General features: G+C 43.4%; 2 protein-coding genes across 2 annotated transcripts in view; both read left to right on the plus strand.

Annotated features, from left to right (window-relative positions):
• The window catches only part of LOC122620807 (discoidin domain-containing receptor 2-like), a 52,158-nt gene that overhangs the window by 24,505 nt on the left and 12,381 nt on the right, over positions 1 to 15,272 (plus strand). Inside the window, exons 8-13 of the mRNA XM_043798440.1 lie at positions 430 to 567; positions 860 to 1,071; positions 1,447 to 1,594; positions 5,217 to 5,754; positions 7,427 to 7,675; positions 8,133 to 8,225. Coding sequence (XP_043654375.1) covers positions 430 to 567; positions 860 to 1,071; positions 1,447 to 1,594; positions 5,217 to 5,754; positions 7,427 to 7,675; positions 8,133 to 8,225 — 1,378 coding nt within the window. The remainder of the gene's footprint in view (positions 1 to 429; positions 568 to 859; positions 1,072 to 1,446; positions 1,595 to 5,216; positions 5,755 to 7,426; positions 7,676 to 8,132; positions 8,226 to 15,272) is intronic.
• Positions 13,740 to 14,429, plus strand: LOC122620815. The gene has a single exon (XM_043798452.1). The coding sequence runs from the start codon at positions 13,780 to 13,782 to the stop codon at positions 14,086 to 14,088; it is 309 nt and encodes a 102-aa protein (XP_043654387.1). The 5' UTR covers positions 13,740 to 13,779; the 3' UTR covers positions 14,089 to 14,429.

The raw sequence follows: 15,272 nt of genomic DNA on the forward strand, positions 1-15,272 counted from the left end.
GGAGGAGCAAACAATCGCTGACGTACGCTCCAACGCCTTTAAGTAAACCTACAGCTCATCGTAATGCCCCTTTCCCACTGCCGCCACTCGCGGATTTCCCTTTCCCACCCCACCCACTTGTCATTCCTCATCGGGGCGCTGATATGACGCGAGGCACTCGGCCATTTTTCATCATAATAATCGCTCTTCGTCGCTGCGTCTCCCAGTTGCCACATTTCCCCTAATTGCTCACAGGACCCATTAGTGGAGGCAGTTTATCAAGGCGGACAGCATCCACGCCCCGTTCAGAGTAGGTGGACTCACTTTTTCGAAGCTCCAAAGATACAGTTTTCAATGCCCTTCAGGGAAAGCAATAAGCATTAGTTCCTAGCATATTTTTCACTCAATTAAAAAGAACTCATTTCTAAAAACTTACTCTCTAACTTTCAGTTCCCGTGGTCGGCAACTTCACGGACGAGCTGTTGAATGGCGAGAAACAGCCGGCCACTTCAGAGTATCCTTTGCAGCGCGATGAAGTCGGACGAGCGATCAGCAGCGGAGGTGAACGAAGCCAGCACACGACCCAAGGTGGGTAGAGTATGTCATGTTAAGAAGTACCTCCGATTTGTACCATCCGATACAATGTGCCTTCTATCTAAGCTTGAAAGCAGTGAAATCCTGCCAACCAACTTAAACATCAAAGTTGTTTCATTTCTTTAAAAGACGCGTTTCGTTACTACGCAGATATCATTCATCACTCGTTCTTTAAAGAACTTAAAACTGTTTTTGCTAAATTATATTTTACAATACGATAATACCATAAATACGAATTGACTATTTTCTAAAAGTTAATGCAAAATCCTTTACTTTTCGGCACTAGTTATATCTCCGAAGCCCATTGACCACCTGGAACCGGAGACGAGCTTCGTCGGCGTCGTAATCACAGTGCTGGGCACAATAATAATGCTGCTGGTGGCATTCATACTGCTGATGGTGGCACGCAACAAGCACGCGAGGGGCAGGGAGAACGCACTGGATGCCTTCCAGCACAACTTCAACCCGGACACACTCAACGGCAACGGTGTCCTGAAGGTAAGCGCCTAAGCGCCATCCTCGAGTTGCCATTAATGCATTCCGCCAAGCTCGCCGGGTTATGTAACATGCAAAGTGCATAACAACCCTGCTTCCCGCCGGCATCATCCGGGTGGAGCGGGGCCAGTTGGATCCTTGGACCATTGCGGATGCATGTCAGCAGCTCCGGGGTCCAACAGGACAGCACAGCACAGAACAGCATAGTACAGCACAGAACCCAAAAAATAGATCGGAGCGAGCACAAACGCCGGCCATATTCCAGAAATCATGATTAAAAACTGTAGTAACCGGACAGCGGAATGCAAAAAGCGCCCCGGGCAACACATGCGTTTTTTTTCACCATCTACTACATCGTTTTTTTTCCTCTTTCCCCAGGTGGTCACAACAATGGATGACAATGAGTCGTCCATTGACAAGAACAGTCTGTACCATGAGCCCTTCAACGCGAACATGTACACCAGTGCGGCGAGTGCTTGCCCCATGAATGACCTGCAGCGTCAGCATGTATCACCCGACTATACAGGTGAGTCGGTCAAGGCACACTGCGAGAAAAGTGCGGTACTTGGTGATGAAATTCAGTAGGGGTGTTGATTCAGTAGGGCTGTCAAAGTGTTTGCATAAAATATGTTTGATTAACTCTTACTCGAAGAGTTTCAACTTCATTCTCTGCAATCCGCTGAAACTCAAACTTGTAGTTTAAATTAAAATGAATTATAAATATTATTAAATTTTACTCATTGTTATTTTGGGATTTTTTGGCACAGTAAAATGCAGTGCGTTTAACCATTAAAACCTGTGTGTTGAGTGTTAGGAGATCCTGCTGGCAGATGCACCTATGACAATGATGTGTGGGCACTGGCCCCCAGCCATGGAACTACTGGTCTTCCAGCTTCCGACTCACAGCTCCCAGCACTTGACGGCACGACACTCCCACTCCCACTCCTACTCCTACTCCTGATCCCAATTCCAATCCCTATTCCGTACCGACTGCCAATCCCACTGCCCTTCGGAGCGACTGGTACGCCGGGCTGTTGGTGTCGCTCTTGATGAGTTTGATGTTTTGCGTCCTGGCCGTGACAGGACATGCAGATGTTCCTGCGGCACGATAGCAAATGGCAAACTGGCGCGGGGCAGCGGGGGGCAGGACCGAGAACGCAATGCTTAATTTAGCGGACAACATGGATCCGAAAGTTTGGTGGTGCGGAGCTCACAGCGATGTGGCAAAGAAACTGGACGGGGATAAAAAACTGGTCGGCAGAGAGCGTTGTTGGCACCGCAGGACATAATTTTGAATTGCTGAGCCAGGCGCTTTTTTCGGCATATTTTGCAGGGTATGCGTGTGCAGGGTGAAAGGGAGGTGTTTGAAGCAAAAACCATTAAAGTTGTTTATAAATCATGCTGTATAAATCAAGCAGTGTTCTATTCCAAATCCAACCTGTAAATAATTTCAATTTGATTATTTCATTAACTATTATGAGTTACATTATTTTACCACATATGCTTGGCTGTGGATGTAATCATGGTGAGAAATACATTTAATGTCAAAGAATTCCCATCTGTGCCCCCGCTTATGCCAGCAAAGTGACTGGATTTGCCACCAAGGGTATTAGCAGTTCATCTGGCTAGTGGAATGTTTTGTGTGCCCCTTTTTTGTGTGCGACATGTGCACGGTTTTAATTGCCACACGGACATAAAACTGCAGTTAGAAGTTACGACCTGTGTTCCGTAAATTGTAATGAATTCCTATGCTCCTCTGTTGGCCCGCAGGTTACACACACTTTTTGTGGCACGAGTATGGTACGAGTATGCAGCTTATGTAAGATGCGCTTATCTGCTTCACATAAGATCGACAACAAGCGTGCAGTGCGGATTGTTTAAGGACATTCTCGTTGAGATTCCCTGCCAGGCCACCTAATCACCTCATCTCCTGCTCATCCAACTCCCAGTCCCAATCCCAAACCCACTCATCATAAACGTTTACAGCACGCCTTTCATGCGCTCCAGTCATTTGCCAAAAACTTTCCTGACGTTGCCTTTGGGTGCATTTTATAACTGTGCAGCAAATATTTGTCATGACTCCTCCGCTCTCCGCTCTGCGTCCTCCGCCTCGCAGTTCCTTCGTCTGGCTCTGCCTGGTGGTATATTAATTTAATTTAGTTGAAATTAATTTAAAAATAAAAAAACGAAAGCCTGAGTTGCTGGCTCGACTCGGCACAGTCTCGCGCGATTCCAAATTGAGTGCTTCAAACTTCGGGCCGGCTGCAAAACTTCTTGAACGGGAACAGCTCAACTCGACTCGACTCGAGTCACTCAAATTAAAACTATATTTTTGAAGTCAACTGGCAATTTGCACACGACCACAAGGACAGTGAAGCACAGACTTGGGGCAAAAAAAAGGATTCCACGAACTTAATAACTTTGCATGCAAATAAGTATTGCAATAACACTGAGCAGAAAACGAGAGAAACGAAAGTCATTCGAAAGCAGGTCGTCCATATTCAAGTCAGACTGACTCTGACACGCAGTCCCAAATTCACCTTCTTTCTGCAATGAATTTCGTGAGTTCTTGTTTATGTTGGTTCCATGCACAGAAAATAGTAGAGAAGAAGTAATAAGGGATTTAAAAGCACACAGTTTCAGTTTTGATGATTACCAACTCGTTTGCAGCTCAATAAATTTGTTTGATCGTTGAAGGCTTTAAAATCATAAATAACTTGGCATTGTCCCTTTAGAAAAAAAAAACTTATTTAAAAATCCACTTTAATGTTAAAAATACCTAAATCATTTTTGAAGTAGCTCTCTCTCAAAATCCAGAAACATTTTACAGCTTAAAGCATTATAAATCCCATTTGTACCACAAACATTTAAAAAATCATAAGCAATCGTATTTCAGAAATGTCAATCCTAGTAGAGTATTTTGCATTTCTACGAGTAACAGCCAACAACTTTAGTGCAACTTCAAAAGTAGAGTCCTGATTGCTGGGCTACATAGACACTCATATACGCGCACACAATTGCAGATAACACTCACACACGTGCAGACATCCAGAGGACTTGCATGCGAAATTCGCTCGCTCGTCGAAAAGTTTTGTCATTAACGTTCGTTGAGTGCCTGCGACTGTCCTTGTGGCTCGACTGTGGCCCAATCTGTCTCCCGTTCTCTGGCTGTTATGTTATTATGTCCTTCTAGATTGTCTGGGCCACAACGAATGCGAAAGGACTCCAAGGCGAAAACAACAAGCCAAAATTAGGAGTTACCCATTAGTGCTGAATGAACTGCTAAGTAAATTCTGTTTTTTCTAAAAAGGATATGTGCTTAAATCTACTTATTAAGAATTTTTCAAGAATAATAAAATGATTATTATTGAGTTATTACCAAGCCTAATTTTCCAGCTACAACTGATACTTAACCCAGATTTGGAAAAGTCCTTAAACCTTTTCTTTTGTCAGTTATGATAAATTGATTTTGACCCAAAGAGCGCGCTTTTATTCCACAGTAAAATCATGGGCGTCAAGTTGCAATTAATTTCATTTAGTTTTTCGCCACACGCCGTTTTTCCTATCCCTAAGGTTCAACCTCTCATCTGCCCAAATGCTCCTACATTGTGCCATCCTTGCTCCCACTTTTCCTCTTTTTCCTTATGGCTAAATGGGAAAAGTTTGAAGTTGAAGGCAGAAAAGACTTGGACAGAACAAATGAAACCGACGGAAACGAAGGAAGACGAAGATTTGTAAAAGCCGAGAAAGGAAACATCCACAAAATGCCAACTATTGCACTTTGTGCGAAAACTGTACTGAATCATATGCAGGGGCAACCAAATACTTTGTTTTTATGGCCAGCATGCAGCTGCTTGAACATTTCTTGGCTTCCACAACGCATCATGAAGTGGTTAGCCAATGCACTGAAATATGCCGTAAAAATTCTTGTTAATTGTTTGGATATTTGGTGAATATTTTCTAACTAACTTTGAAACAGAACATCGTCGAAACTCTTTGAAATTACCATTTTCGTTAACTATATTCCAATAGTTTACGGACGTGAACAGATTTCAAGGGATCTAATAGAACGATGGGCGGCACAGGCTGGCATTCATTGGATTTTTATCGCACCAAATTAGCACTAACCCGTCTCCGTCTAATTGCAGATGTGCCGGACATTGTGTGCCAGGACTACGCGGTTCCTCACATGCAGCAGCTGCTGCCCAAGCCCCCGCCATGCGGTTCGTCATGCGGAACGGGCACGGGCATGGGCACGGGTCCTGGAACAGGATCGAGTCCTGAATTCGTTGTTGCCACAGGCAAAGTGACCGCCAGCGCACGCAACTCTCTTAATGCGGCCACCCTGCCGCTACCTTCGCCGCCCGTGCCACCGCCGCCGGAGAAATATTACGCAGCAACGCCAGTGTGCAGCAAACCCATGCCCATGGCCGTGCCACCGCCGGGCTCGCAGAGCAGCGGATCCCTAAGCTCATCGACTACGGCAGCGACCACGCCCACCAGTGGTGGGGGCGTGGGCAAACCGCATCATTACAATTTGGATATGAGCGCAAATTTCGCCGACATTAACGAGGAGCGGGCCAATTGCCAAGTGCAGGAGTTTCCGCGTCAGTCGCTGGTCATCGTCGAGAAACTGGGCTCCGGCGTATTTGGCGAGCTGCATTTGTGCGAAACAAATGTGCTGAAGTAAGTACCGCACACAGCAACTCTAACTCCACACACAAACAACCATTCCACTTTGGGATGAGGGCTAATCCTTGGTAAACTGTGAGATTTCGGATCGACCAAACCTAGCTACTGTCAAGTGGGTAGTATATAGTCAGTATAGTGCCTTTAAACACAAACATTCATGGCAGTTAGACGCGTTTATATAACCTTGAAGTCTGCAAAGCTCTAGAGCAGTTTAAGTAACTTAAAATAGCCAAGAATCGGCAGAGCTCTTCAAAGGGTATCTGATAGTCGTGTCACTCCTACAGCGTAATCTCTTGCTTTTATTAAATTCAACCAAAAATTGCAAGATAAAGCAATTAAGCTGCAGAGGTACTTGATTTTTCTCTAAAGAAGTTTAAGTAACTTAAAATAGCCTGAAATCTGTAGCGCTCGTTAACGGGTATCTGATAGTCGTGTCACTCCTACAGCGTAATCTCTTGCTTTTATTAAATTCAACCAAAAATTGCAAGATAAAGCAATTAAGCTGCAGATTTACTTGATTTTGCCGAAACTTTGTTTCTGTGTGAGGTAATTTACTCAGCATCAGAAACGGAGTTTCTCTGCTTCCAGCTTGTAAATGGCGGGTTGACAGGCTTATGCATCCATCAAACATGCTACAACCGCAAAGCTTTGTATGTACACACGGATGTGCACATAACCTTCGCTCCCAGTTATATTATTCTTCCGCAGACTCAACCCCCCCTGGCATCACTTGAAATATATGCCCAATATGACTATTGTAATCCCCCGTGACTCACCGTCTCCATCTCCGTGTCCGTGTCCGTCTCCGTCTACGTTCCACGTCCATCGTCGGTTTTCATGCGCAAAAATCAATTAGAGTCAAGCTTCGAACAATATCCTGGTGGCAGGCCAATATTCTGCTGCTGGCACATTTTAATACGTTACGTTACGTAACAATTCGATTTGCCAGCTTGCTTTAATAGTTTTGCGGTTGGAAAGCCACAAAACGTATTACGTATACGTAATATTGCCCAGCCAGCAGACAGAGTTGCCCAGCACTGCGCTGCCTGCCACGTGGAGTGGGCTGCAAAGTCCCTGCAGTGGCTGCAAAACCATTACAGAAACCTCCGAGACTCAGACAGATGTATGCAAAATAATTAACACACACACATACAGACACACACTCACACAGCTAAAGCGAGCTGCACACATCCAGACAGCATTTAATATGGAATAGGGCATTTTGCGGGCGGCTGAAAGAGGCAACTTCGAGGGCGTACGCATTGCCGCACCCTGGGGCCCAACAGTCTGCTAAAATATTAATGGACAGTTGGAGAGACAGTTATCAGACAAAAGATAGATTTTATTGTCCTGGACCGCAGGTGAAAATTATAATAGACGTTGAAAATCAAAGCCACAGCATTGCGAATGGACGCACCGAAAATTGAACAATTTCTGTGGTATTTGCATAATTCGGCACCGATGCTGGAATTGAATTCAATGGGTAGAGACTACTGTAGAAGAGTACTGGTTTGCACTCTTCGATTAGATATTTTGTACAGGTTTAAAAAAGGAGCTGTTGCTTACATCTAGTGGCATTCGTTACTATTCCGGAACTCTGTTATACATATGTTTCCATATAACATCCATTTCCTGGCGATCTAACCGAATCTAATCCCCATTGCAGTGCTACCCTCGTGGCAGTGGCCACCCTGCGACCCGGCGCCAATGACCACCTGCGCAAGGAGTTCCGCAGCAAGGCGAAGCAGCTGGCCCAGCTGAGCGACCCCAATGTGGCCAGGTTGGTGGGTGCCTGCCTGCGGGATGAGCCCATCTGCATTGTGCAGGACTACTCGCACTGCCTGGGCGACTTGAACCAGTTCCTGCAGGAGCACGTGGCCGAGACCAGCGGACTGATGGCCAAGAAGAGTCTTAGGTAAGTAAGCACCGGACCAGACCGAACCGGACCCTTCGCAAAAAAGTGCTGGAAAGTGCTGGTGCTCTTCAACTAATGCGTTGTTTCTCCCTCTTTTTTTGCTGGGTGCGTTTTATCGTGCTTCCTGTACCGACGCCTTTTGCCGACGCGACACTTCCGGCCTCGTGTTCAATGATAACACCGATCCCAACCAACCAACCATCCAACGAACCAACCATCCAACCCATGGACCAACCACCGAATTGCGCCAACGGATGTGGAAACTTCGTTACTTGGCTCGCTCACCCCACCAACTTTGGCGACGTTGTCGCATTTGAAAACTTTTCAAATTCTCATTTGACGCTGGCATCTTCCGCATCCGCTCCGTACTCCCCCCCGTACTCTCCTCCCTCCACCCGCGTAATGCTCCACTCGGAATCGCAATCGGAATCGGAATCCTTACACGTCTGCGGCACAGCTTCGGGTGCTTAGTCTACATTGCCACACAAATTGCATCGGGCATGAAGCATTTGGAGCAAATGAATTTCGTTCATCGGGATCTGGCGACAAGGTAAGTGTCAAAGATAAGAATTTCCTTCGAAGTGTGGAGCAGGTGATTTCCCTGCCACCTTTCAGCACTCAGACCAAGCAGACGTGAATTTTTTCATTTAATCTTGAAGTTATTTTGTGTGTTTTGTGCTTATGGGCACAAAGAAAAATACTTTAAAAAGTGTATTAAGAAGTACTGGATTATTTTGTCACTGGCAGACAATGTGGACTGCTGTTTGGGTTCCTAATATGATGCAAGATACAAATAATTACACTTAATTATAATGTATTGACTGGCAAAACACAAATCGAAGCTGGCTCGACTGCAAGTCCGCCGAGTATCAAATGTAATGCAATACTTGTTACCCAGGAGCCAAGCGTGTTTTGCAGACACCATTAACTTTTCGCCCCTGGGAGAAGTCAGGCTAAAAGCACAGGTTTTTAACTCGGCATCCACGAATTCACATTGTATGATCTTTGGAGGCCCCCCTCCCTTTGAATGACTCTCAAGTTGCTTTAATGGAATTATTCGACTCTGCCTACACTCGAATGATTTATAGGTACACCGGGCAAAAGCAAGGTATATGTACGAGTAATATGTATTTATATAGACTGGTAATTCAATATATCGAGCAACCCACAAGCATTGTGTGCGCCTCCTCGCATAGAATGTAATCAATTAAAATTAATTTGCTAATGAAAATGTCAACGAGGAGCCCGCAACGAAGGACCGCCAGGCAATGGCCCCCCTGTCATGTATTTTTGCGAATATTTTTCTCCCTGGTTCGTTCTCGTTCGCTTTTTTGCTTTCATCGTATATATTATGGAAAATGTTGTTATAGCAGCCAGGAGCAGCCAAGGAGCATTGCTCGTCCTCCGATTTCGCTTCAGTCATAACAAATCAATAGATATGTACACATAGCGACTACCTGGCACCGCAGCTCACCTTTCCTCCTCACCACTCCTCACTTTTCCCCTGGCCACTCGAGAAAATGCTCCTTTGAAATCCAATAAGAAAAGTGTTCTATTTCGGGGGCACGCAATTGTCAGACTTAGCCGCAAACCTGCCCTTTTGATGGCACAACAATAAAATTAGATATAAATGCTGGATAAGTAAAGCAATATGCCATTTGACAGCAATTGGCAATGGAAGCGGCCAACGTGACGGATGAGCGATGTCCTTTTCTTTCGTTTTCCAGGAATGTCCTTTTCTTGCTATTGCAATCCATATTTTTCCGCACGGTTTCAAAACATCTTGTTGTTATAGCTCAAGTTTCAGTGTTATTAATACTATGCTCTTCTTATGATTCATATATTATAAATATTTTTCATTTGAATATGACTGTTTTGCCATTTGAAGAGCCAAATAACTGAAGGCCATCACAAAATGCATTTATTGGCCGCTGCTCTGTGCAGTTCTCACACAATTTGAAAGTTTTGCCCGAACATTTGGGAAATGTCGATGGTTGCAGCATCCTTGTGCAAACTGCAATGCAGCAAACTTGTGTCCCCGTGTGCATTGTCCTGTTCCGTTCCGCTCCGTTCCGTCCCGCCACATCATCAGCTGAGTTTGCTGGCCCAGAGCTCACATCAGTTAAGTAAATAACATTTTTTGCACTCTTAGTCACGTTTCTAATCATTTTTATTTGGTAACTGTTTGGAAAATGTTTGCACAACGGTTGCAGCGGCGGGGCGAGCAGACTATCGGCAGGACTCTGGCTCAGTTTCCTTGCCACAAGCCACTCATACATACATATACACACATACATACATATACACACATACATACGTACTCGGCGCACACACTAACAATATTTGTTGAAATGAGCTTTGGCACTAATATCGTTTATTAGCTTGGCACTTTAGTGTTTAAATGCTGAAAAATTGTTCGAGATAGTCCTTGGGTGGCACTGCTGCAAGGACGGTGAAGGACTGCGGAGGATAATGGGAGTGGGTGGAAAGGGCTTTGCTCAGCTAACGTTGAGTTTAATTTGAAATTAGTTGAACGCTGGCCGTTTTTTGCTTTCTCTGCAGAAACTAGCACTTTCTGCCACCACACACACGTAGTGCCCCACTCTCCGTTGTCCTCTACTCATGTAATGGGTCGTGGGTCCTTTCGAAATGAGTTCAGATCGACTACAATCTTGCTGGCACTTGGAAAATATTAAGGTCGCAAAAGCTACATAGAAATAATGGAGTTTTTAAATGGTAAAGTCGGGGAAATATCTTCTGAACCCCAAATAATTAATAATTCCTTGTTTTTTTTGAAAATGTATATGTCCTGCATCGCAATAGTCAAACAAACTGCAATGTCAAAGAAGGTGACACTAAAAACTCTCTTGTTACAAATATATTTTTTAGATAATTGAGAGACCACCCCTCATTTACTCTGTTAGTAAAACGATAGTTGATAAATGATTCCATGTAGCAAAATCTATTAAAATATAAATATTTCCAATATAACTGTCTTATTCTGTGGATAAGGGATCAATGATCTATGTTCTGTACTATCTTTTTTATACCAAGTTAACAAGATAACTTTAGGGTCTGCTTCGGCGGTCCATTTCAGCTCACTTGCCATTGGGAATTGTCCGGTTTTCGACACCTTTTTCGCACATAAATTTTAATAACACCTGCCGGGAGGAGACCCGAGTGGTCTGCCATGTAAATCGTACTCCCATGGCCCTGTACAGCGTACAGTGTGCGACATATATGCATGTTATTTTATGTGGTGGGTGTTTCCTATACAAAACAATTCCCGAACGTAGCGACACGACACTCCAACAGCTCCTGCTGCAATTGGCAAACAAGTCAAGGCTGAAAGCGGCGAATGAAACAAATACACACACACACACACACAGGAGGTTGGGTCCTAGTAAAGTGAAGGGAGTGGAAGGGGGGTGGGGGTGCGGTACCCCATTGGGAAGCCCTATGTGGCGCTCATTTTGTGTCAACTACGCGACGTAAATGGAAAAAGGGGCAGGCATGAGGAGGAGCAGGTGGAGCAGATGGGGCAGGAGGGGCACACGATGTCCCAAACTAGTTGATAATCTATGAAGCAGGAGCGGAGTGGCGCGCTGCAGTCAATAAACTATAAAATATGCAATGTTTGAAATATTTTGCATACAACTACGCTCGTATGCCACACCATGGACGTATATAAGAATGTTATGGATGTTTGTGTGTGTGCTGTTTTTTCAGCGAAAATATTTTATGCATGCAGGTGAATTGATTCAATGGGCTGCCAACTTGGGGCAATGCAACGCGATCCCAACCAAACGCCAGCACCCAAAGGAAATTAGCTTGACAGGAAATTCCACAATACCCAGCAAAAAGCAGCCAAGCCCCCAACAAGGCAACCAAACCACCAAGCCACCCAAACCACCCAAGCCCACCCACCCGAATGCCACTGCGACTGCACAATGCACGTTGACATTTCCCCACTCATCCCGATTTTCATATTACATTTGGTTGAGCTTAAATGACGAATATGTTTGGCAAGCCGCCGCACAGTGGAACAAACATCCGAAGTCATCATAAAACATTTATCAATTTACAAAAAAATGCTTCGAAATATATAATATAATAAAAATTCAAAATACATGTATGGTTCATTTGAAAAACTTAAAAGTAAATGTAATGAAATCCCACAGCAAAGGTTTCTTAATTATACTTTAACCAATATCTGAATAGTACATACACATTGAGTCTCTGAAAATATATGATTTTGACAACTGCACTACCAAATTAGACCCACTGTGCGACGTCTGGGCCCGGAATTTTCACATTAATCTCATGTTCACCCACCACCCACCTATGTGAACAGAGCAAAACCATAACAATATACATATGTATACATCTGAGATATACCTTTGCAGTTAAAGCTTCCATGTGCACAGTAATATCACATTATTCAATTTAAGTATTATTAATACAATATGTTTAAACAGTTTTTATTGCAAAATATGAACTGAAATATACTGGAGGTGCGTTCGTCACTAGTGTCTAGCCCAACTGAGAGATGTTTTTATGTGGTATCTCTTAGATTTCTGCCTATATGTACATATTCCTTTGGCAAATCAAAGTATTTTTAGTAAAGGATGATATATTTTACGTCTAACTAGAGGAAACTCTCATGGAATCAGCTTGAAAAATTAAGAGATTCAGAGCTTTCTGCTGGAAATGCACCCCTTTAATTTGAGAACGCATTTCTTTTGCCAACGCAGCGGCGCAGAAACTTAATTTTTCTTAAACCACCTATCTCGTTGTTTCTGTTGACTTGTGTTCCTGCAATGGCAGTGCAAAGTTTACCATTCGCGAAAACTTTGGCCATTTTATTGCTGGTTATTTGCTGGTTCGCTGCGCCAGACGACGACTACGACAAAACCAATCATCCGCTCCCTCTGCCGCCGCCGCTTCTTTGGGATGTCAAAATTTTAATAAAGTCGGGGATGCCACATTGGCCGACTGCCATTTACTTGGCTCTGCATCCTCATCCTCATGCTCATCCTTGGCTCCTCATCCTCATCCTGATCCTGGGCGGTGTCATGCATTTTTGTTGCAAAAATACCGACCACCGCACCGACGTTTTTCATTTTATCGAGCGTCCTGTTTATGAACTCCGCGAACTAAGCGGGCACTTAAATTGTCTTTACGCCTTGGGGGCTCGTCCTCTGCTCCTTAAGACGTTGTCCTTTGACACAACCTCCTTCTGAGCCCCTTTTTTTTTGTTGTTTGGGCCAGCCTGGCTGCGTTCTTTAGCCAATGTTTTGGGTTTTCCCAGAATTACATCCTTTTGGGAGCGGAATTTTTGTTCAAATTTAGTTTATGCCGGTCTGGCTCGCTTATTTTTACTGATTGCACTTTTAGCCTCTGTTTCCTTTGGGAAATTAAAATGTACTTAACAAAGCATTAACCTCCGAAAAGGCGTTACCGAATTGGCCTTTGCTGTACAATATTTCAAGGGTTCAACAAATAAACTAAGCATTGTACTTAAATTAATATGAATTTAAATAAATAACCGATTTAAAAAGGCAGCATTTATTTTGAAAAGTTTCAATCCGTTCGGGGTTACCTGTTTTTCTTCATGATTTAGTAATTTTAATCACTTCACTTTTAACAAACTTTGTAATTCAAATAAGCATCGAATAGCACAAGAGTATTAGTCGTTCTTTTTTCCATCGCCCGAATCTCCTTCTTCGGGGTAACTCTGCTCAGTTTTCTCGACCCGTGTGGACTTGTACCAAATTACAGACAGGATTCCAAGGAAGAGTCCCAGGATGATTCCAAGGACGGCAACGCCAGCTAGGAAGGCGATGAAGTGGACATCCAATAGTAGGTAGCCCAGAAAGTCGATGATCGGCTGGACCACGTGGACACAGACAATTTCAATGGGGTTGGGAATCATTCTAGTATTGATGATAGTGATAGTATTGTGATACAATAGGTAATAGTTACTCGGAAAGTAAAGAACTTTCTGAGTCTTGACATCCTTTTCATGGCTATAGATTTCTGCTCCATTTCAATGGGGCACATTTCAAAGAGCAGGCTCAGATCTAAAATTTCCAGTTAGCAGTATGGAGTATCAGCACTATTTGAGCAAACAGCTGAGCCTTTTCCACTACCATCTACTCTTCGACTATGGAGCACTGATCAAGGCGGCCACTTGCATTGCCTTCGGCGCCGTCTGCGGCTGGATAATGAGCCTGATCACATTCGTGGTGTACAAGACGGCAGTTGGCCTGGGAGTCAAACCCAGGGCATGTGACAACGATGATAAGTACGATGATCTCGACCTGGACGTGCATACGGAGTATGGGTATGGGTGCGACCGAATGCTGTCCCAATGCCAGGAGCTTAGTGATTGGCTTGTGAGGACACAGTAACTTAGACAGGACATCGCCTGCGGGGACATTCGATTCGCCTTCTTTGTGCATGATCAATCAAAGTATCCCAATCAAAGTATCCCGACGCCACTTAGACCGTCTCGAGTGCGCAGAGTGAATTTTTCAGATACTGTTACAAACAGTGGCAGAGTGGTAGAGTGGCAGTATCGGATATTTTCTCTGCCGTTCTCGAAGTCATTAGCATAATGTTTCTCGACACTGTCAGGGCCTTAAATTGAATTCAGCATGCACCGCAGGCCGCCATTTATGCAAGCTTATTTCTATAGACGAAGGCCCGAGGTTCAAATATTTAATAAACCAAACCGTTTCTGACTGAAAAATTCCCTTTTTTTCGTGTTGATTTTACTCAAACAGCTGGAAGCTGTTTTTCCCAATTTAATTTAACATTTTGCCTGTTGCTTTTCAAAGACCTTCTGTATGCTTGAAAGCTTAAAGGTCATTCACTTGTTTCATAAAAAATGTTGTATATAAATCAGAAATCCCAGCGCTAAACTTTTTTTACTTACTTTTTTTTTAGTTATGACATAATAAATAAATCATTTTGTATGTCCCCACGAATTTAGTTTGGTCATTGCTTAGTTTGTTTATTGTAAGCTTTATTTCTGCAAGACTGCCTACATAAATAATAAACAAGACCTGTGAAAAATGCATGTTTTATACTAAAATAGCTGAAATTCACACAATCAACAGTCACGCACGATTCCTACTGTCGTGTTTTTTAGTAAATGTTGAACGTGGGACGGCGTTGCAAGCAGGTGAAATATTCAATTTTAGATACTTTTTGCCAGTAAATTGAATTTATTTTACAACCCCGCGTCAACCAGCAAAACGACGACGAGCCACCCTCACCGCAGACGATAAATAATAATCGATTTGACTTTGGTTGGAGTTTGCTCACAGTGGGGGGCTATGATGTACACAGAAAGAAATATTTCAAATATTAAAATAACATTTCGTATAAAGTCGTATTAGGTTCAGCTAAAATTCATTGATATTCATTTCATATTTAACTTCAATATATTACAATGAATTCTATATTGGCGGATCAGTATAAATTCTTCTTGGGGTATGAAATTTAATAGAATGTTCCCACATGTATGTATGTATATATATAAATTGTATTAGATGTAGTATTAGATTTTAATATTTATTTAATAAATTTA

The sequence above is a fragment of the Drosophila teissieri genome, chromosome 2L (assembly GCF_016746235.2).
Source record: "Drosophila teissieri strain GT53w chromosome 2L, Prin_Dtei_1.1, whole genome shotgun sequence".
Classification (NCBI taxonomy): Eukaryota; Metazoa; Arthropoda; class Insecta; order Diptera; family Drosophilidae; genus Drosophila; species Drosophila teissieri.